At 35.5% G+C, this 24,607-nt stretch overlaps 1 protein-coding gene across 1 annotated transcript; it reads right to left on the bottom strand.

Annotated features, from left to right (window-relative positions):
• Positions 1–8,412: 8,412 nt before the first annotated feature.
• On the bottom strand, positions 8,413–9,387 carry LOC104589060 (ethylene-responsive transcription factor ERF003-like). Its single transcript, XM_010247244.3, has 2 exons — positions 9,212–9,387; positions 8,413–9,100 (listed from the first exon to the last, which is right to left on the bottom strand). The coding sequence occupies exons 1-2, from the start codon at positions 9,292–9,294 to the stop codon at positions 8,620–8,622; spliced, it is 564 nt and encodes a 187-aa protein (XP_010245546.1). The 5' UTR covers positions 9,295–9,387; the 3' UTR covers positions 8,413–8,619.
• Positions 9,388–24,607: the final 15,220 nt, after the last annotated feature.

The following is a 24,607-nucleotide window of genomic DNA, read 5'->3' as shown; positions in this document are numbered from 1 at the left end:
GAAGAAGAAGAGAGAGAAACAACACAAACATAAATTGGGCGGGGGGGTTTTGGTACTTTTAAATATCCTCAAGAAAAAATGAGGTAAGAATTAGCAAAGTACATTGTTTTAGATATTTTACTTGGAACATATTGTCAAAATATGAATATTGAAATTGGAAATAAAAAAAGAAGAAATTAATAGTTTATTATTTGAAATGTATAGTTTATATGAATTTGAAGTAACAAGGAATAATAAAAATTCTACAACTTGTACAACTACATCTTTCACTTCTAAACTTGAGTCCAGTAGTGAAAGAGAAAAACTTTTATATTTAATAAGAGGCAAAAATCCACTGCCTCGACAACAATTTCTTTTACTAAACTTAATTTTTATTTATAAGCATTTTTTTATACTTTAGGTGATTCTTCCTTCACCTCGGAGGGAACAAATAATTTTAAATTTTAGCCTGATGGAATGAACATGCAAAAAATTATCCAATTCTCACTGCCATGGCACGTGATTTACTAACCCCTCCTATGTTTATAGTTCCATCAGTCTTATTTTAGTACAAATACTAGGGTGCTGGATGACAAAATAAGTTGTATGAATAATGAAAGTCTAGAGATGTGCATCTACTTTAAAGATTGGATGGATTCTAAAAATGGATTACGAGACAAAGGAGAGCACGACACTACACCTGATGTTTCGCCTGAAGCAGATGATCAAAGTCAGGAACAATAGGAAAAAATGATGAAGTCAATATTTTTTGTATACTCAATAGTTGTATAGCATTTTTTAAATTATTGTAAAATTTGTTTTAATTTTAATCAATTTATTTGATATTTTTTAATAACATAATATTTTGTTTTCAATTTGTAACTATATTGTGTTTTTTATATTTTATTAATTTATTCCATTTTCATGTTTCATTCATCCAACCATTGTATGCATTGTATCATTCAAATTTAAATGAAATAAAATTCTTATTTTTCTTCCAATTTGTTATTCACTTTGAGTCTTTGTCTCTTTGATTTTTTATTTGGTTAAGTATTTTTTTCATTTCTATGTTAGATTTTTTATTTTTTCAAATAGTTCCCAAAGGAAAGTTAAATATTTAAATTTTACATAACAAAGAAATAAAAAAATAAAAAATGTCAAAAAAAAAAACGTCTGGCCCAATTCAATCCACGCCCAAGGTTCGGCCTGTGGGCCAGCCCAACATGGCCTACAGCCCACTCGGCCCAAGTCCGCGGCGCGGCACGGCATGGCACGGGCCCACACAGGCTTGGGCCATGGACTATGCTAGGCCGACCCCCCAAATTATCCCTGGTGAGGGCAGCCTGGCCCATGAGTCAGCACGACCCATTGTACACCTCTAATTGAATGGTTGTGGTGATTACTCTTACCTCCCCCCACCCGAAAAAAAAATAAATAAATAAATAAAGGAATGGTTGTTGGCCTTATGTATTTTATGGAAAAGATATGGTATCCAAAAAACATATGACCAATAGATTAGAATCATAAACACGATAGTGAATCATGTGTTATTTATTAAAATTCATGAGTGGGTTTTGATGGGTCAAAACTCTTCATTTTTCAATGACATATCCTTAGCACCTATAAACCAGCACAACCACATTCAACCCTAAACATCAGACTCATCAACTTGGCCCTTGTCAATTGCATCCTTTATGTGGTTTTGACAGATTCGGAGGAAATGAATCTGAGTTGTGGTAGTCAATGTATTTTTATTTTGTTTAATAAATAGGAAAAAAACTTCGTTTTGTTTAAATGCCGACCAAGGTCCATTATGCCCATAAAATTAAAGATAGAAAAACTTGATAAAGTTGGTTTATTTTATTTTAATTTTTGAAATCAAAACAATCTTAACAAAATGTGGTGGCAGATAGCCAGATAGCCAGATACCCAAACCATCATACCACATGTTAGGAAATCCGGACTTTGAAGCAAGGATACTTTTGAATCACATACATTGTTCTATTTTTGAAACCATTAAAATAATGGTTTTCAAAACAAAAACAAATTTTGTAGTGTAGAAATCATCTGATTTATGAAACATGATATTAATGTTGCATCTGGTTGCGATGCAAATTGAAATATGTACTTTGCATAAATACTCTCTTTTCGGTTCAAGAATGTAAAATGTAATCAATTTTTTTGTATTCTTAATGTCTTAAATGTTTGGTCAAACACACCAATTATCAAATGTGCACAAGTTTGTATCTATAAAATGGGTATAGTAGTATGTTCTTCTCATGATACAAAGATGCCAAAAAAAACATTTTTGGTATCTTAATAATTACTTTTTTATATGGCAATCAAACGCTTGCAAACGCGAATCGGGATAAATAAATACCCCTAAGAATTCAAGAACATATTTTTTGTTTCAATTTCGAAAACAAAAAACATACACAACCAAAAACATATTTTTGTGTTTTATTTTGAGAAACAATATATTTTCAAACCATGGTTTTACTTTGTTTTCGGAACTGGGAACAGAAAAAGAAAACAATTGAAATTGTAGAACTCCCCAAAAATTCAACATTATGTTTGTGAAAAAGACAAATCCATACTTGGTTAGTCATAGAATATTTTGAAATAGAGATTTTTTTTTTCTTTTTTTGATTCTCCATAAAACACCAGTCAGAGTAAAATGTTATCCAAGTTTAGAGTGAAAGCAGAAGAAAATGATACGCATCCTTTAGAAGTGGTAGAATCCAAATTTAGAGTGTGGATTTTAGTTTGTTAAGAACCATAGTGGATAACCAATCTCCTGAAAACAGTTGCACATGAAAAGGGTTTGCTTTTATAGCTCTGTTTGTTTGTCATGCAAATCTGAACTGTATACAAACTTTGCATCTTTTAGTGTTGCATACATTTATTTGTAATTACATGGCTTAGTTTTAGAAGAATGTAAATACAAATATATATATATACAGTGTAAAATATTATACAATATATATTTTCTAAATCTTGTACTTATCCTGTACATATTTGGGGAAGAGTGCAAATTAGAAGATTTAGAAATGCTCTGTATAAAGTTTTGCACTATAGGTATTTGCATTTGTACTCTTTTCAAATTGGGACTATGATTTGCACTCTTTCCAATTTGAGCCTATGATTTGCAATCCTACCTGTCACAAAATTTGTACCTTTTGTTTCATTTAATTTGCACTCACTTGTGATGTAAATTTTGAATCCAAAAATTGATACAAATTTTGAAGAACCTTCCTCCTAATTTAAGTGCTCATAAGTTAATAATAGATATACCATTAAATAGAATGGAATGACAAAACATGATTCCCAATTCCATATGTTTAGAATAAGGGTTAGATGATGATGATGATGATGATGGTGATGATGATGACAGCAAAGGTGTATGCAAGCACCCATATGTACATGTGTATGTACCAACAATTTTAAGTTTAAAGACTAAGATATATTTTTTAAGTATAATATAAGTAATATGCTCTTTACCCCCAAAAAAATTAATATGCTTATATTAAAGTAAATCATAAAAAGCAAATAGCTTTTGTCATTATATATGTACTACCAATGCCAAAAAAAATGCTTCCCTACTTTTCCCTTCTTTTCACTACCTTTTCTTTCAAATCAAACAGAGCCTAATTGGACACTAAAACGTGTTAACATTTTTTTATGATGAATAAATAAAGAAATTGGACCAACCCACCAAATCCAATATCTGATGCGCCAAAGTTGTTCATTTTTTTTTTGTTTATTTATTTACTTTTTTGAAAGAATGAAAAGGACTACGTAGAACGGAGTAGTACAATGTCCCCAAATGTCCATCAATCTAATGTAGTTGAAATGGTAAAATAAAACTCGGCTTCAGTGAGTGCATGGTCTGTTGGAACAGCTTTTATGGCCTTGCATTGGGAATATCTCCCCATAAAATAAAATATATAGCCATATAAATATGGAGATGTCCCCAATCCAAAGTTATAAAGGCTGTTCGAACACTTTTTGGAATGGGACTTGCACTGACTGAAGCTGATATTGGTAAAATAAGTAAAAATTTATTTATTTATTTTTCTGAAATGGCAGTTGTTTCTGTTTTGGAAAACAAAGCCATCATCTTCAAAATCAGAAATTCAATTTGAACTTTTGACACAGCCAATCTTATCATTCTAAAACTAATAATAAAAAATTACCAAAAATTTATTATTTTCTCTTCTTTTCTTTTCTGCTAATCATAGAGGAAGTTCAATGATAAAAACATAGAAGCTTGCTAAGTTCTTTTGATCTCTCTCTCTAATCATCTCCCCCCATGTCTTATGCTTTAGAGTGTTGAGAACATCATTATGTATATGTAGGCCCCTATGTATAAGCAGCTTAAATGCCTTTTTGCAGTATTGCAATGAAAACGCCCACATTGGACGAGTCAAAGGTGCTCTTTCAGGTCCATGTGTTCCATGCAGAAGAAACAGGAGACCCACTTTGAATTCTTCCTGAGAGAGAGAGAGAAAGAGAGGATGCATGCTTTCAATCTGATTTACAAATGAACTACATTCAGAATGTAAAGATGATCAATTAAGAAATCTCTCAAGAGGGGCCCATTCAATGTGGGTTTAGCCCTCTAGAACTAGATGAGAGTTCTCATGGCTATAATGATGAAGCTGTGGCTAGCTGCAATATTACTTCCAGGTCTTTTAGTATGTTTTACTTCACCGTTTAATTGTAGTGTCTAATACCTACCCCGATGTTATAGATTCCAGACCGGCTCAGACCAGCCAACTTAATTAACCGTATGGTTTGATGAGCACCCAACTTTTCTTCCATCTGCTTTTATCAGTTGCATCAAATTAATCAATTGGACAGATTAGTCCACTGGACCACACTCTTCCAATTAAACAGTCCCCATAGGCCATAACTTCTTGCCCTACTGGGCTGACCCAATACATATTCATGATCCAATTGCATTCAACCAGCAACCCTCATGGATGGGTCAATTTCTAAATCACACGTTGAAGGGCCCCATGCCCATATCTTTTCTTTGCTTCCACCAAAATTGGATCGACTTATCCTCAGTCCCCAACTTCCAACTGAACTAGTAATCAGTTTGGATGGCTTTGGTATTTGTCCACTCCATAAATCAGTTAGGTTTTTCCTAGCTCAGCTCTGTGTGGGCATAGAACTCTAGCTAGGTAAAAGGGTAGCTCAAATGTGCCCCTTTCATGAAGGAAAGGGCACAGAGCTTTGACCCGTACACACATTGTCATCTCATTATCTATTCTTCTACCAAACTCAGAAGAAAGAAGAAAGAAGAATCTAATCAGTATTAATGGATAATAGAAGGAAAGAAACTATGAATCTGATACTCATGGAGTCATGGGGACCTAATCCCCCCAATTCTCTAGCTTGCCCACCTCTTTGATAGACTGCGTGGATGATCTATCATCTCTGTACCACTAGATCCATCAAATGATGGGTCTCATGCCATGCATCTAAGTCTCATGTGATGGTATGATGAAGCTGATCGTCCTAGTGGATACTTAATCAAGTATCCAAGGTCACTTGATGTGAAAGAATTCGGCAAAAGCTTTGCACCAGCCGCCAGCTTAACGTAACTTTCTTTGTTGTTTCATTGTTTGGGATAAGGATTTGAGGATTTGAAAGGCAACACAGTCAAGAGGGCGGGACCTCCCATTTGATAAAATACCCCCAAAGACAAAGAGATAACCTTGAGCAGAAAAGGGCTTGATAACATAATCATAACCAGTCTTTTGTCTCTCAAGAAACATGATGGAATCCCACTAGATCATGTGACTGGTTTCATCCAACTAAGTTGATTTTGATCTTTGGATATCTGCAGGATGAGTGGTGGGCCCTGATTAGATTAACATCTATTACACTATTCTTTTATTATATATATCTTAATTTTTTCCCATACACATGAGTATATCTAAAATGTATTTCAATACGTTTTAGATAAGTAAGATAGAGAGAGATGGGTCTTAATTAATCTAGCTAAGTAAGAGATGGGGGTGGTTAGAACCATGTGCATTCTAACAAGCACATGGGCTGAGCAATTTCCTAAGGAGTGTGACCATGTGAAGGATGGGAGGAAGAAAGATAAGAAGGTTGACACATAACATGCATAGCCTTTATTAGATAATTTGGTTTTCGTCTTGTCTATAGACTTCATAGACATAAAATCACCCTAACATGAGAAAAGAAAGAGGAGTGTGTCTGTGACAAAAGATTATTATAGGGAGAAAGTGTTTTGGCTTTTTGTGAGTAGGCCACCAACCGTTGCAAACAAACCTTTGGATCTAGCATGACTCACTCATTTGATTCCTTGTATTTAAACCTAATGATGTAGAAAACCAGTGAGAGAGAGAATTGGAAGGGGTTTATGGGTCTGCGTAGGGCCGTATGATTGTCTCCCTACATGAGATTCCATAGACCATGATTGGATTTGACTGCTTTTTTAAGGAAGATCTGATCACCTTATACTTTCTGAATTCCTTTTTGATCTATTGGTATTGATTCAAGGGAATAACTTTGCAGGATGAGCTTGGGATCAGTGTAGAATGTCCAGTTTACTGCTCCTCCACTTCTTCAATGGGCCAGAGTCCATTATTTTCTCTGAAGGTGTAGTGCCTTGTTTAACTGCTTGCTTCTGATCCCATCTTATCAATGGAGCCCCACTTGGATGGTCATGCCCATCTGATGAGACTGCTGGTGCTCAGTCACTGCATGCTCTACAATTTAGACAGATTGGCATATTGGGTTACTGTATCTTTATGATCTCAGGCTGTGTGAATGAAGTTAATGGGTTTTCTGATATCTCAGCCATTTCAAGTGCAGAGGCGAGAGGTTGAATCATGCATTAAACTCCTTCATCCAAGAGATTCTTTGTCTTGAAGAGAACATTTGTTGAATTTTTTTTTAGTTTATTATTCTTTTGAGCCCAGACAAAAAGTCACAGAATTCAAACAACCTCATCATATATAAACTCACTGACATGTGATCCCTTTAACCACCTCTGCTGAATTAAAAGTAGAAAAAAATAATGAGAGTAATAACTTTAATTGTTGGATGTTTGTGGGGGACAAAATCAATTTCCAAATAGCTCAACAATCATTAAGGTGGATTGAGAGAGATGGGCCCCCAACATGAAAGGATCATAGGAGATTAGGAGATACCCATAAAATTAACAAAAGGAAAACAAACAATTGGGCTTCTAAATCCAAGATTTGGGCTAAATGAATAAAATTAACCACTCAAATTTGTATATAATAATACAGGTTTGGAAAGAATTCAGAGCCCCATTAACTCAAGCTAAGGTGTTTATGATGGTATTGTAGCTCTTGGTAATCTAAGGGGCCATTTATTAACATCTGAATTTGCTGAACTGAAAGATTTATTACTCTGCCATCTAGTCATTAAAATAATTAAATAATAGAATTTTCAACCTCAACTTCAGCCAGTAAGGAGCCCACAACCTCCTTAAGAACTTATTTACTAAAAGACAAAGTAATTTTCAGTTGTTATCAAACGGCCCCTAAATCAAGCTAAGGTGAGCCTAACCATCAGAATTTTGAACCCCATGAATTTGTAGACTGGTTTCTCTTCTCTGCATTGAGCATCCATGGAACAGTGTTCTGATCGGACGGTTAAAATTGATGCCACATCTTTTACCTCAATCACATTGAAGGAGGTGGGCCACCAAAATAGGCATGTTCAATAATCAATGGAATAGGTTGTTTTCAAGGTTTTATGATAGATCCCCGGTATCTTAACTGGTTAAGCAGATTACGGAAGAGGGGATCCCCGCAATTGCAGGTGATAAAAAAAAATAAAAAAAAAACGTTTTGACGTAAGCAATCAAGATATAAATCTTTAACATCATAACGCTTGAAAAATGGTGTGCCGTGGTATTCACAAGTGGGATATCACTTAAATTTGGTGCCTCGCGATTTATGAAATCGGACTAACCAGAGAGCCTAATAGCCAAGAAATGGGTCAAAAGTAGCACTTCAGACTTTCAAGAGTCAAAGGACCTAAACCTGCTAGAACCTCAGCTCAGAGCTGTTTCAGACTTTCAGAGTTTCAGTTAAAGAGGCAATAGCAAAGAGAGGTCATCATCGTCTCCAAATCTGTCCACACAGTTCACGTTGCACCACATGTGAACTCATTCACAATCACGCCACAGAGAGAGAGAGAGCCCACCACTATGAATCGTCAAGGCCTGAATGGAAAATCATTAAAGGGAAGAGCTCCACTCAATCAGCCTAAATAACTTTTTGAGTTTGAAACCCAAGAAGAGGCCGAGAAGAAAAGAAAGGAGGCAATTTGAAAGCTAAGAAAGAAATTGAACCTTCTAAATTCCCTCACCTTTGCAACTTTAATTTGGGTTCCTTTACTGCTCGTGAACAGAGGAGCTTGGAATATGTAATATCTCATATATATTCTATTGAAATTCTCTTACTGTACATATGATAATAATATCATCCCATCGAATGAGTCGCTTGGAACAAAAACCTAAAGCTCAGATACGATCTAATAACACAGATGGGGGATTCGAAAAGGTTTAAATAGAAAATGAGTCGCATTAGCCGCGAGCGAGATGAGAAGACGCTTGTGACGAAGCTAGAGAGAGTCTAATGTTGAAGAACAGAGCTCAACTGTCCCATAATCAAGTAGCTCCTGTATCATCTGCTCTATATGATCATCTTCGAGAGGTTTGAACTGTGGGGTTTTCTCCATTTGGACTTTCTTCACGACCCAATTGGTCTCAGGCTGTTGCACGGCCGGTCTCTTCGATGACGACCACACACCCATTTCTTCCGACTGTCCGGCAATGCCGTTATCGGACAGGACAATCGGTGACGGAGCTTTCTGAGGCTCTTTCATAACAGAATTGGCCACCTGGAGAGAAGCCATATGGCAACGATGTAATTTTGCTGTCAAGGTTGCAGAGAGAAGCTTGGACGCAGAGGTCTGCGGCGCATTGGGGTTGTAAGGGAAGTTGGTTCTTGCTCTTGGCCCGCACATGAGTCTGGCTGCTTCGTCATAGGCCCGGGCTGCGTCCTCGGCAGTCTCGAATGTCCCTAGCCATATTCTTGTCTTCCTGTATGTCCAAAATTGGGAACAGAGCCAAACCAAACGCTTCCTTAGTTAATCCCAGGAACACATCGAAACGTTTAAGAAACATCAGGATTTGGATCATTTACAAACTTACAGTAAAGGGTGTCGAATTTCAGAGACCCAGGAGCCCCAATGCCTCTGACGGACGCCTCGATATCGCTGTTGTGGTCTGGCCATTGTTAGTGTTTGAGAAACTAGAATCTAGAGAGAGAAAGTGAGAGAGAAGGAGAAAGAGAGAGAGAATGAGCAGAGGGGGTTGAAGTAAGGGGGGTGAGGGGGTTTAAGTAGTTGTGAACTGGGCTTGATTGATCCACTGGAGGCTTCTTTTTGGCAAATGCTGGAACCCAATTGTAGGGCAGAGTGGGCCCACTGTTAATTTGGTCTTCCTTCTTTTCTTTATCGTTTAGTCTCCAGTTGTCTCTTAACGAGAGATTTGAATTTTAATGGATGGAAGAGTAAGTCTATGACCAAATTAATTCCCTTAATCTTGCCTATCCATTTCCATTCCAATATCTTGTTTTCAGATCATGTTCTCTGTAAGTCTCTATGTGCCCATTTCTTTTGGTATTATTAAAGAAGAAAATCTGTGGTCGTCGGGATTTTATCAACAGTCTCTGACTTACGTGAAGGGGATCGGGAATCATCATCAAATGGGTCCCACCTATGAGATCTCATACGTCAACAATCAACCTGATCAACTGATGGTTAATGACTTCTGCATGGGAATCGGTTCGGGTTTGAAGCAGGAGCAAACTTGGCCCAATTGGATATCGCATTTAAACTTTAAAAGGCGTAATAGTCGGGTCGGTTCAGGTTCAGCGCTAGAGCTGTCAATGGGTCAGGACCGTCAGGTCTATACAATAGAACCGAAGCGATTAAACGGATTATGTTGGGTCTGATTATGTGATATGTGGCTGGATTAATAATTGGGTTAGAATCAGCTGTTCCGAATCAATTAGAATCCGAATTAATTATATAGTTAATAATATATAAAGGTCTCCCGGTTATTTTTATCATTTTTGTTATATTTTGTCTAAAAGGATAGATTTTATATATAATATGAAAAAATTTATGATGCTGGAAAGACATGATAGATATCCATGAATTTTGATGAAAATCCATCTGATTGGTTATCACTTTTGTGATGCCAGTTGATTGGTGGTTATAAGTTTCTTTCGCTATCATATTTTTTTCACCTTTACTACATCATAATCAAACCCTTGCAACATATAAGATATTTTTGGTTTAAAACATTTGTTTTATTAGCATATAACCAATTTACTATTTATTAATTATTATTATTTTTATTAAAATTATAGTATCAAAAATAAAAAGTTCCAAGTTATTATCAAGGGTCATTATAAATGTCAAGTAAAATCAGGTCTAACTGAATTAGGTTTGATTATTCCGATTAATAATCGTTTCAATTCTGAGACCCGTTTAATAATTCGTTCAGAAGAAGTGATCACCCTATTTCCAACCAGCCCCAATTCCGTTGACAGCTCTATTCAGTGCCACCAAGAACAAGAAGCCATCCAATCCAAACAGTTGTAAAATTAAAACGAGAAGATGTGTTTTGTGAGGGTCGGGTTCGGGTCAAGAGTGGGCAGCCAAAATCAGGGTACATTGTATGTGACCCCAATAGACAGATGATAGCTTATGATTAAAATAAGGTGGGAATCTGATGAAGGATGACGCCCAGGTGCAATGGATATTTTTGAAAATAAGGTGGGCATCCTCTCCTTCTACATTCTTCACAAGCAGTGTTTCTCTTGCCTTCTTTGCAGTATTGATTGGATGTGTATAAGACTGTGATGTTGAGTCTTGTGGAACCTAGTGGAGTTTGTATTTATTCTTGTCTTGGTGGTGACTGCATCCATGGCTCACATCACAGTTTCCATACACGGAAACCTACGCATATGCCTTCTTGTAGGCACAAGACAGAAATAATGTTTGATGTCTTGGGCAGCCCATGCTCCAACTGTTCATCCACGTGAGTGGAGCTCTCCCCATACTTCTCCATGTCCCTAGTCCCCATTCAGTGGGCACCCATGGGCCCACATGGACACCTGTCCTCTGTACACAGTCCCGATGAGTGGGTCCCACCTGGGAGGGTTCCTTTGGGAGGTCGGCAATAAACCATGATCAGAACAGATATTTCTACCCATTTTAGTCTGAATTCCTTCAGCTTCAAGATAGAAAGCTTGGGATCAAACCCCTTAGAAATTGAAATACAGACTCTCTTTGACATGCCCACTAATGGTAGGGGTAGTGGGTTGAGTTATTTGAGTTCGATTCGCTAAATATTTGAACTTCATCCAAAGATAATCGAATTTGAATCAACTTCAACTCGAGTCTTAATTAAGTTGAGTTCGAGCTTTACAATACTAGTCTCCAACAGTTCGTGAGCCTAATTGAACTTGTAATAAAATATTAATTTAAATAAACATTAATTTATTTATAATGGATTCAAGTCAAGTTTGAAAATGGAGACTTGAAACTCAATCAAGCTTGAATCGAGTTTCTGATTCAAATTAAGCTCGAGTACCCCAATACCTAATTTGAGTTGGGTCAATTGGAACCATAGCCAATGAACCTGTGTGTGTGATCAGTTCAGCTGCCCACAAAGTGCACCCCACAACCCATCCCTTCCATGCATGGGAACATCTCCCCTGCTTGTCATGGGGAGATCCTTCCAATGCACGGATGGGATGGGCTGTGGGGTACGCTCCATGGGACGCAGCTGATCCCCGTCACCTTAACTGCACCCTGCTCAGTCCCGACCTTTATCCCCTATTATATGAACCATGAAAAACCAAAAGAAATATTTCTAGCCATTTGTGCAGTTTCAATTGGAGGGTTCCTACGTAGCATGGTTCAAGTGTTGATATGTATTGGTTTTTACGGTCACCAAAACACTTATACACTAAGATTTAGGAGGTTTTATATGTTTAAACATTGGGACCCCTCTTAACATATTTATTACAATTGAAATAATGAATTTAAAACAATATAAATAGTCCATAACTCAAACACTCTACGTGCTCAAACGTTAGCCAAAATTAAAGAATAAAATAAGGCCCTTGGCTAATGTTCTCAGCAGCTATTTCTGACCCTCCTCATCCAATCCTTCTCTAAGGCAATAAATAAATATATATTTATATCTTTGCTCCATGCGCCCTCTATGTGGTTAGGTCATTCCCACATGCAGTTGTTGATATATCAACTACCACCTTAACTTAATCTGTGTAGTATGGTCCATGCGTTGGTGACTTGCTGAGGAGATAGATTTCATCATGTGGTGCAGTAACTCTGGTGGGTCACTAGTGTGGGACCAGTTACCTACATGTGGTCCATCATCTATTGCATGTGTACCTTTTTTTGATAATGATATGTTTATAAATTTTAATTATGTTCCAATCAACTTCTAATCAGATCTTACCCGATACTCATTTAGCTGATGGGTCAACCAGTTTGGGGCCCAGTGATCAAGCACAACTTGATGCTTCTTAGTGGTTTTTGAGAGTGTAACAGTATGGTAGTATGGTAGCACGGGAAGTATATTGGCTCTTGCATCATACGATCCCTAATATGCCCAAGATTCTTTAGCTCTTCCGGAGGGAAATGGTAATAATAAAACGGACAAAAAATAAGGTTTAACAAATGAAGAAATGGGGTCAACAAAGATGGGCTTTTTTTTCTTACTTTCTTTCTATCTTCTAACATTAGCTAGAATTAAGAAAGAGAGCCTTTTGTACCGTTATGTTCCTTTCTTTATTTTCACTCAATAACGACTAGTTCTCACGGGCTTATTAGTTAGCTAGGTTCCCAAGTAAGTCCTACCCTACCTTTCATGTAGGGGGTGTAACGGCTGTTCATAAAAAAACCTAAAGTCGAAAATCGAACTGAAACCGATAATCTGAATAAAAAACTCTAGTTAACCAAAATCGATCAGTTTGGTTTCAATTGACTTGTTAAAAAAATAAAGATTAATTTTTATTATATATAATATATATTTATAATATTTAAATTATATATTTTTATAATATATATTATAAATACAAATTAAAAAAAACCAAAAAATCGAAGTAGTCAATTAGTTAATCGATTGATTCAGTTTGGTTTTGATTTGATATTTTCTAAAAATTGAATAACTGGTTCAGTTTCAAATATATGCCTACAATTTGATTAATGGAACCATGAGAAGCCCTAATTTTATGAGCTTGGCTTTGGTTTTGTCAAAAAGATGATTCACAAATTCAATGGGTTAGGCTAACCCGCTCTAATTATAATCAGTAACAATCACTATATATATAATCAATTAAGAATGATGGACAAAATTATTAGTTCTTATTCTTAGTGTTAGCATGCTAAAGACCGGATTTGAGGCCGTGTTTAGAAGTGTTTATTTGAGCTATTAAGTATTTATTGGCATTTAAGAAATAAGTCCCAAATAACTGCTTATTTGAAAAATAAGGGCTTATGTTTTAAGTCCAAGTTTCCAGCTCTTTTTAAGTGTTTATACAATAAGCACTTATTCAATTTTTTTCTTCCAAAATTATCTCTAGTTGAATTTTAAAATACCATTTATAAAATTATCCCTAGTTGAATTTTATAAAAGTACTTTTATGAAGTGCTTTTATAAAAGTATTTTTATAAAAATATTTTCATAAAAGTACTTTCATAAAAGTGTTTTTATAAAAGTAATTTAATAAAAGTACTTTCATAAGGGTATATTTTGAAAATTTGAAAGAAAATGAATGACAAAATAGTCATAAATGCTTACTTAAATGCTTATTGGAGAAAAAGACTATCATACGCCCAATATGAAATAAGTGCTTATTCAAATAAGCATTTGAAAAAGTTGGATGACAAATACAAATAAGTGATTATTCAAATAAGTACTTGTTTTGAAGTACTTATTTTTAACTTAAATACTCCCAAATGTGGCCTAAATCAACCTAGGTTTGTTTAGGATACACATATCCCTATACATTCACTAAGGGCTTGTTCGTTTGCTCTGAAATCTGACATCTGAAAGTGCAATAATTACATTAAGAGGTATATATTGGTATTGCTGAACTTTTCTTTCCTCTGAACTCTGAATGCAGAGATTTTGAATTCTGAATTCTAAAAATTATCAAATATCCATTTTGACCCCATATATGAGAGTTTTTGTTTGTCTTTTTGGGAGTATCATTGAAAAACAAAAAGTTGTATAATTGCATTTTAAGAGATAAGAGGAAACGAACAACAATTTTTCTCTTAAAATTAAAAGATTCCTCTTAAGAAATAAGAGTTAAGATGAAACAAATAGGTCATAATTATCCAACTGTAATTAGTAAATGGGATTGGGATCCTAGGAGGAGGTCAGTCCGCCAATAGTACTGTTCTATTCTATGGTAAGTTCATCCAAGCAAACCCCAATGACACCTGCGTTTGGTAAATGTGCAAAAGCTGAACCAAAGCAAATTTGGTAAGGAATGCATTTTTGTACTAAAAAAATGAAAATGAATATTTTTCTTACATTTTTTTTTTTTGCATTGAAAATGAAATTAAGGCTGTGTTTGGTTGCAACACAAATAAATTTGCACTGGTGCAAAATCATGGCAGTGCAAATGATTTGAGTGTAAAATTTGACCTATTTTATTTCAAATTTTAGCTTATTTTGTTTGATTGCAGTACAAATGAAGTAAATTAAGACATGAAACAGAATAAAGTAAAATCCAAAACAAAATTAAATCAAAATTTAAATTTTTTACATTTGCATTCCCATGCATTTGTACTAATACAAATAAATTTGCACTGCAACCAAATACAGCCCAAAATTCGATTCCAAAAAGTGAAAACACATTTTTATACTCAAATTTCATCAATATAAAAAAGGTAGAATCCAATTTCTAAATTTGTGCTTGTAATCGTACTCATTACAACCAAATATGTTTAAAAGGAAAATAGAATTTGTCAATACAAAATCAAAACAAAATTGCATTTTCATGAATCATACATAACTTTAATTGCACCAAACATATTTGCAGTTACACTTTAACCAAACACAGATACAAAAGTGGATGGTTCGTCTGATTCGACCCATACTGACCTTGATTTGATAGTGGTTCAATGCTTGAACCAGATGGTGATAGGTTGGCCATTTGGTCTGGGTGTTATAAGTCAAACAAATCATTTCTTTTATAGACGTTAGGGTTAGGCATGTGAAGAGAAGTGGCAGCTCAAAATTAAACAAAACAAACAGAGAGAGATTTCATGGCATCGACTTTTGTGGGTTAGCGTGTTGAGAGCTATAATTGGAGCAACCAATGAATGGTTTTAACATGATTTTAACCACCTCGAAAGGCTTGTTTGGTTTGGTTTACAGCTAACCATGGAAAAGGAAGGAGAATTGCAGCGAGTGAAAAACTTTGTCAAACAGGGGTGATGTAAGGGGTGGGACCCTTGATCAAGATAACGCGTGCCCGAGGGCCCAACATCTAACATGGGTGATCATCGCTGTCTCCTGAGTCCTGTCACCTCTCGCCTGGTCTCATGTTGACCCGGTCCGAGTCACGGCGCTGTTCCCGCTCTTTCACAGGAACCCCTCCCACAAGTCGCACAGCAAGCCAAAGCATGCTGCTGGTTTGTGGGCATGTAAGATGTGACATCCACATTGATCTCATCAGTTCATTTCATACATATGTCATCACCCTATCTCTCTGTCTTCCTCTTAGGTCTTGTTCGTTTTCCCTTCTCTAGGTAAATGGGTAAACATTCAGACAAAATTTGTTTAAGTTTGATTTAAATTGGGGTCTTATATATATACATACATGATACATACGGTCTATGACATAGTAAATGACATGGGCATGTATGAATTGTACCGGATGAGTGAATTCTGATGAATTGCTTTCTGGTTTCGGGTTGAATTTATGATTCAGTTCGACCTCAGCACAATGGTCAAGAGTTCAGAGCAGTAATGACATGATACGGGTTGGATTTCACATCAGAGATTCGTCTAAAAGCATGAAGCATGGAGAGAGTGGCTGAAGGGATATGGATGTGTTCGCACAGGATTTGCCATTAAAATCCTGGGACCAAAGCATGTGCCCTGTTCTGCACACATGGAGGTATGGGCACAGCTCAGTGCCCACAGGCAGGTTAGAAGAGTTGTCTGGAGAAGAAAAAATTCCAGTTGCCCTTCCAACTTGGGTAAACCAAATCCTTGTTCCATGCTTGTTTAGAACTTTCCCACGATTTCCCAACTTTAATAATTGTCCAAGGAGCCAAATGTTGTGCACCCTTTTAAGGGTCAAAGACTTATCAATAAGGATTAAAATATTAATATGATTAATAATTTTTATTTTTGTTATTCTTTTTTAATTTTATAGGTATTAAAGGGTTTTATCCAATATTTTAAAGTTTTTAAATATTTAAAAAGAAAAACCTTCCTTTTATATCCATATATATTCATGCATATCTGAATGCGCTGATATGGATATGATACACCCGATTTTAATCTTTCTTTTTTCTGGGTAAAATTTAATCTTTGCTTATAAGCTGTAAAATTTATATTCTTTGTTTAGTTGTTATAAATGATTCACTTTTCAGGTTCAACCATCCAACATCTGAAAAGCAAGTTTTTAGATATCAGGCCCTTTCAAACTTACCAAACACCACCTAAGGAGAAAATCATCTACACTTGGTTGATGCTAGTAACATTGAGCCAAACATGATACAACCAAGGTCATCTGATTAAGGTGAGGCTGACGTGGCATGCCCTGATTGGCCCCATTGTATGAATAGAGTTGATGTCTCAGATGGTACCGCCATTGAAGAGGACAGCACCAGTGGAGAGAGGGAGAGAAGGAAGCGGGAAATGAGGAGAGCAGAGACGACCTTAAAACTCGGGAAATTGCAGTAGCAGCCAGCAACTAGCCATGTGTATGGACAAAGCTTACCCGAGTTTTAAGACAAGGGTCCCCTTTGCAAGATATGACAGTGACAGACAGATTAACAGACCTCAGACTTCAGAGCAGGTAGTCAGTACTCTGGTCAATGACTCAATGGCTCCGACTTGAGAGGAAGTGAAATTGGAAAAGGATCCAAGGCCAGCTGTTCTAGGAATATTCCCAAATTTTTACGAAACTCTGTCTAGTTTTCGATGAACACGTTTTCAAGCTGAATCATCTACGCGATTTCTACTATTTCCATCCCTCCAACTCCAACATTTGCACATGAGCTGAGCAGCGGCTTCATTGCTTCTGGTTTTTTTCTTATTCTTTTTTATTGAAAGTCTTGTTCATGCGCTGAGATTTGCGGGTGCAATGGTCATAAACTAAACCAGTTCAAAGAAAAGACGTGTTAAGGAGGGATACGAAATTACGAACACGGTTTCGTTCACGACCAAGAAAGATCTCAATTCTCAGTCTCCCCAGATTTGATTAGGATGGGTTAGTCACGGACCCGCACTCCATGGGATTTGGCCAGCCTGCTGCTGCTGCTCGCCTGATCCATTTGAATTGAAAGGAGAGGACTTCACGCTTGCTAATTAGTAGTAACATATTAACATGGCATGATGGTTGATAGCGATGTTATTCCTAAGCATTGCAGATCGCCATGAGAAACATTAAAAATTTTGTTCTTCTTAGTTCTTAATATCAGTATGACAAATACACGAACATGTAACCTGCACAAATAAGAAAAGAAAAACAATGGAGCTAATACTTAATTCAAAGAATAGCTGCATTAGGATTGGAAAGGCCCATTAATAAGGGTCCGTTTCAGATGCCTGGAATTAGGATTGGAAAGGCCCATTAGGATTCTAGTCGTTTGTTTGGTGGAAATGGGATTCTGATTCTCGTATAGGGGAATGACTATGAGATTCCCATTTTAGAGTTTGCCAGAAAGTAAACAACTGCTAACCAAAAACCCCCCAAACCCTAATACACCCTTCCCTAATATTAATAAAATATTGATAAAAATGTAATAAAATAATAATATTATAAAATAATGATAAATTGATCATAAAATATTAAATTATTAATTATTAAATACTAATAAAAAGTACTAATAAAATTATTAATAAGCTAATACAAAAATGAAAATTTTCTATTGATTAAACAATGATGATTGGAATTCAATTCCGATTAGCATCTGAACCATATAGGTGAGACGTGATGGAAATGGGTGGTTCCCATTCTGATTTTAAGGGATTTTGGTTCTGATTCCACTTTTGATTCTGACCATGAATCAAATGGACCCTTAGTGTTTCGAAAGAATGCATTGAGCCAAGAAACTGGTTCAATCATTTGCTGTGCTACTATCCCTAAAAGGGTTTGTTCGTCACATTTCTGTACTCAAATTCATATGTTGTTTTGCTTATGTGAAATTTTGTTGTTTTGATTGAGCAAGTTCTTCATTATCAGGATCAATGTTTTCAAAATCAGACTGGATTGGACGGTCAAACTGGAAAAATTGATTACTTGATCAATTCTGTTTAACCCCAAAATCGTTTTTGGCCAAAAAACTATTGATTTAATCAGCAAACTGCTGACCCGGGCAATCAAACCGTCAAACTGTTCAACCTGGGAACAGTTTTTAGCCGTTTTTTGTTTTTTGATTTTCTTTTAATTTTTTATTTGTCTAAATCGGCCATCCATTCAGACCGACTGGTTGGACCATTCAACCCAGGAACTGGAGCCAGAATGGTTCCCTGTCCGATCCGGTTTTAAAAACCTTGATCAGGGTCCTTTGCTAGCTCTGTGGTGACACACTCGAAGGTGTTTTTTTTTTTTTTCGGGCAAGGTGTAAGTAAGACTTGGAACAAAGTTTTTAGCAAATAAGAGAAAAGTAAAATAAAATGTGAAGCAAAAATGAACCGAAATTTCCATTGTCCTAACTCACACTCCCATGCAATTTGTATACGTGCAAATGGAATTTGTGCCATAAACAAACCGAACCTTTATGGACTTCACTAAATCACATTCCCAAACGCTAGTACCGATTGGATTTAATCTCATCTTACTTGGAATGAAAACCCAGAACCTCGCCAACAACATGATGATTTGTAGTTCCCTAAGGCTGCATTTGGAAGTACTTCTTGGTTTAACTTGGCTTAAAAAAAAAAAAAAAAAAACCATTTCAAATTGGACTTTTTGAATAAACACCTTTTAGTGTTTGGTTGGTCATCAGTTTTTTGTCCAAGTGTAAAAGGTTAAATAGAGTTTTTCCCTACTTTTTATAAATATGCATTTTCTATGTAAAAATGTCATTTTGAGTTTTTTTTAACCAAACATTTTTTTATTGGTTTTTCGGTTACCCAACTTAAAAAGCACAAAAATACCCATTGAGAAGCACTCCCAAATGCAGCCTAAATGACAGGTGAACGGTTAAAAATAAGCTGTGATAGGAAAAGCTCATTCACAAAGTATTGTGCTATAAGGCCCCGATTTGGACTTTTAGTATTTACTAGTAAATATGTACATGCATTTGCATGTGACAGTATCTTCGAAATAAAATTATTTACAATTCATTAATAGTTTTTGAACAATTATAAGTGGACAGTTTCTTAACTATTATAAGTAAACAGTTTTTGGAGTGAGAGTAAATGATATATATGCCCGTTGTATGTTGCTTAGGTAAGGAATAAAAATGTCTAATGAAAAAGTCTAGAAAATAGGGCTATTCGCCTTTTTATTAGTACTATAGATATTTTGGGCCCCCAACGAATCTTTTGGGCCCAAAATGTCATGTGGAGTGGTGAGAAAAAGTGTTTTTTTTTTGTCAAAACTTCTATGGTGATAGCAATTTGATGCTTGCTGAATTTGTGAATGGCCTTAATCTTGGGTATAACCAAAGAATAAGGGATGTAGAACTTGAGAATAATAACAGGTTTTTTTAAGCCTTGTATGGGGTGGCATTGAGATGGTGAGGAGGAGTATTCTTTGTATGGTTCTGAGTCAATATGGGATACATTCTTTCATGTACTTTTGTATCTTCCTTTTGGTAATGGTTAATAAAATTTAGGCTGCATTTAGTATTCCTTATTTTAAAGACTTGCCTCTTTTTCTTTTCTTAAATTGCCATTTATGAATTCTGAGTTTTTAATTGCAAAATGTTGGCCACTTAATAAACTCAGAGCCTAACAAAGGGCTCATCTCAATTCAAGGTACCATCTACATGCATCCGTGCATGATATGGGTCAGCTCTGACCCAACAGACCTCTGATGGACCCGAACAATTTGGTCAGTTCTGGTTCCAGGATCTGGTATCGATGGATTGGTTCCAGTTCATGATATGTTGTCACAATTATTATTGATTCAGAATTGGTTCTTCCTAGCCCCAAGCTGACTCAGACCCAACTTGAACTATATATATATATATATATAATATTAAATGTATAATATATTTTTGTCAGGTAAGACCTAATTGTCCTGAGAACCAATCAATTTAGTTCTAAATCCTTAAGCTCAGTTTGTAAAGAGTACAAATGCAAATATATATATAATACAAATACATAAAAAATACAAGATTTTGCACTCTTCATTATACCGTTCAAACCGTAAAACCAAAATTTTATATATATATATATATATATATATATATATATATATATATATATATATAATGTAAGTGTATACATATTATATATAATATATCTAAATTGAGTGCATAAAATTATAAATGTATAATAAACTCTTTATTTTATAATAAAATAAAAGTTTTAAGTTTTAATTTTTAGGGAAGCTATTTGGGCTTTCTAATTGGATTAAGCCTAATAGAATCATAGAATCATCCAAGTTCCCAAACCATATTAAAAACTGCACCAAACCATAATAAAACAGTTTGATCTGGTTTGGTTTCTATACCAAAACAGTTTTGTTTGGTTTGAAAATTTCTCAAACCATAATTTACTAGTTTGGTCTGAGATCTTCTCCAAATTGGACCATGAACACCCCTATAAATAAAGACTGTCAAGTAGATTCCAAATGAGGGATAAGTGGGGCTAATCATATTATGAGGTGCTTGTGACCGGCGGATTGGCACAAGAAGCAATTTGTCCCAGTTTCAAGAGGGCTGATCCCAAACTCAAGCATGAAACAGTCCCTCTAAATCAAAGTATAGATATGTATCGATTTTCAGGGGTTACCGAAACACTGTATAATAGGAATCAAGAAAATGACTGGTGTGCATTAAAAGTGGTAAAATAGACATAGCTTGAAATTAAAAAAAAAAAAATAAATATAATATTGATAATTTTACACGCTCAATATTCAACATATTAAATACCGAATTCTACAATATTTAGTACATTGATATATATTTTGAGCTATGCTTGCTCTATTCAACGCTGAAGGGCAGAAACAAAATGTTTTTGTTTTTGATTTCCGATATTCAATCAAATGAATCAAAATGGATCAACCCATAATATCATAAATATATTGAAAAACCTAGCTACATAATTATAGACTTAAAGATGTGGAAAATGAGAAGTGACAATATAACACCTCCACCCAACGAATACATATATTTCCTCAGCTCCATTATGACATTGCTTGGCAAAATGACATGATAATGATGGCAACTTAGCAAGCATGAAGATATGAATGTGTGTGACAGTGGGTGTTACTCATCTCCCAACCCATAACACCCCCCTACGGAATTCAGGTGTAAGCGGAATTCAATTTCAAATCTCTGAGACCTTACTAACCAGTTGGTTGGCACTTGGAAGATAAGAATGTGTATGAAAGCGTAACAAATTATTGCTTCTTAGAAAAGGCCCCTGTTTGAATGTTTTGCTTGTGATTTGGATGCTAGCTATCCAGGACTGTGACCCAAGGTTCTCCATTTTCTTTGATTGAAAAGGCAATTTCGTAATGATGGTTCCGTCCATTGGGCTCTGGGGTCTTCGGAGGAGTAGATTCCATACAGACTACAAAATGGTAACCGTGTTCTCATACTTGGGTTCTGGATTTACAAATTGTGTGTTTTGATTTCATTGACTAAAGCTGGCTCTAACCCAAGCTGGTCCAGCCAGTCAAAGGGCCCAACCAACATGCGGGTTCACTGAACCAATACTGGGCTGGGCTTTTGACTGTAGCTCTAGTCCTGTTGAACCCGATTCTTGCCCAACCCATATTATGCCTATTTTAGGCCATTTGGATGCATGATATATATGATTAGGAAGTTACATTCATTAACATTTTTTTATTTATCTATGTACTGCATATACATATACAAATATAAGTGACACACTTACATATAGACACATATCACGTATGCCTTGACGCCCCTTTATGGATTACAGCAAGAAAACGTATTAAACTATTAATCATGCATACAACAGCGGAAACAATTTCTGACCCGATCCATCTATCACATCTAACCCATTTATTTGATGTAGCATGTTGGAAATGAGTTGGCAAGCGGTAGTTAGTATCAATTGGGCCTGTGTTAAAGTTTAAGTGTCAATCAAAGAACATTGAATATGATAAGTTCTGAACCAGGAAATGGATCGCAGCCTTATTCATTTGAGAAATGGTTATATCTGAAACTGGGTTGGACTCAATTGTGTGAAGGCTGCTATATATTCTTTCTCTGGCAGATCTTGAAGCAACGCGATAGGGTGGTATTTTGCCATGGTCTTTTAATCCTTGGTGGGTTATCGGGTTATCAGAATGGCCAATGCTCAGTTTGGAGAAGTGGGTGCTAGGGTGTTCCTGGTCTGGTTTTATTTGGTTTGGACAAGAACTCATATCAAACTATTTTAGAATAGAAATCAAATCAGGCCAAATCGTAAAAAATGGTTTGGTCCAGTTTCTAATAAAGTTTGGGCTATCTATTCTATTGGGTTTAGCATAATTAGAAAGCCCAAATAACACAGTCATACCTGCATAATAGCAAAATATAATTACGAATGGCAATGGGAAGGGTATTCGTACAAATTGCCCTACCTATTTCTGAACTCGCCTATGTGTCCTGATTCTAAATCTGTCTTAATTTTTCTTCTTAATTTCCAAAATTTGTCCTGTCCCAAACCTGTTAAACCCATCCCGGCCCATTAAACCCCTTGACCAAACATTTTCTACTAAAAAAAGAGTTTCTTAATGCTTATAGTGTGATTTAAACCCAAATCAATTAATGATAGTGCCAACTAAGCCATTTTACCTTTTGTGTTATTTAATAAAATAAAATAGATTTATTTAACTTTCGTGTTCATCAAAACAATCAATCCATATATATGGTTAACAATTTCAACTAAAAATTAAAATAAATAATATTTAAAATTAGCATTTTATAACTAAATGAAATAAACAATCTATCAAATCCAAATTTACATCAAATGATGATTTTAATCCTAAAAAATTTATACAAATAAAATATTAATAATAGAATAATTATCTTAATACTTAAAATTTATAAATTTGTGCATAATATATAATATAATAGGTTTATATTTACAAGGTTTTCAAACCACTATTGACCCGGACGGTCGGACCGTTCGGCCCAAAAATCATCTAGGCAACCAGTTTCATTTTACCCCAAACCTAATCTTTGGTAAAAAAACCGTTGAAAATTCAACAACCCATTGACCCAAGTGGTCAAACCGTTGACAAAAAACCAGTGGCCAAAACGGTTCCATTTCTAGGTCATTTTTTAAAAGGTTGCATATTTATGCATCCTGGGTATTGGATACCAGATACCCTAGAGTCAAAACCCAAACCCTATAGGGTTTTGATAAATGGGTCCTATTAGGGTCGGAACAGGTCAGATACACAAAATTGCCATCCCTAAATATAATTCAAATATCAAACTGAATTACTAACAGGTGCAACCCATTACTATCATATAAATTACATTCACAATTCAAGAAAAAAACTGAACCCAAATCATACACCAAAATTTAAAATTATTCCAAACTGAACCAATCCGTTTCTAAGTCCAAATCAGACCAAATTGCTAATTTTAATCTATTTTCATTCAATTTAGCGGTTTAAACTGTATAATGAACACCCCTAGTGGGTGCTAGTTTTACCTTCTTCATTGTTACTAGCAACTCTAGTATGGATTTGGGGGTGAGAGTTCCAAGTCATTGGATGCCTCCAAGCAGTGGATTGCAAGTTTTAAAACTCATTCAGTTGATGAACAGATAAATAAAATGAAATTAGATTCAAATGTGCGTACCTATTTGGATTTCGCTTTGTGTTCCAACCATTATTGTTGAATGCTTCCTCTGCACTCCTTTCTTTCTCAATTTATTGAGTTCACTGGTCTCTTTGGATCTTGAGGCCAAATGTGATGGGTCCATAACCACTGAGTGGTTTTATAACCCCCATCCAAAGGTGATTAGGACTCTAATAATTCTTATCACTTAATAAAATTAGTTATCCATCAAATTAATCTCAATACAGTCCTATTACACTTAGAATCCCAATCTAAATACTATCATAAACTCATACGTGTCATGTGTCAACCGAATAAATAAATAAATAATATA

Source organism: Nelumbo nucifera, chromosome 8 (assembly GCF_055504915.1).
Source record: "Nelumbo nucifera cultivar China Antique chromosome 8, China Antique-T2T, whole genome shotgun sequence".
Classification (NCBI taxonomy): domain Eukaryota; kingdom Viridiplantae; phylum Streptophyta; class Magnoliopsida; order Proteales; family Nelumbonaceae; genus Nelumbo; species Nelumbo nucifera.
The sequence above is the reverse complement of the archived record's forward strand: the minus strand, read 5'-3'. Positions and strand labels throughout refer to the sequence as shown.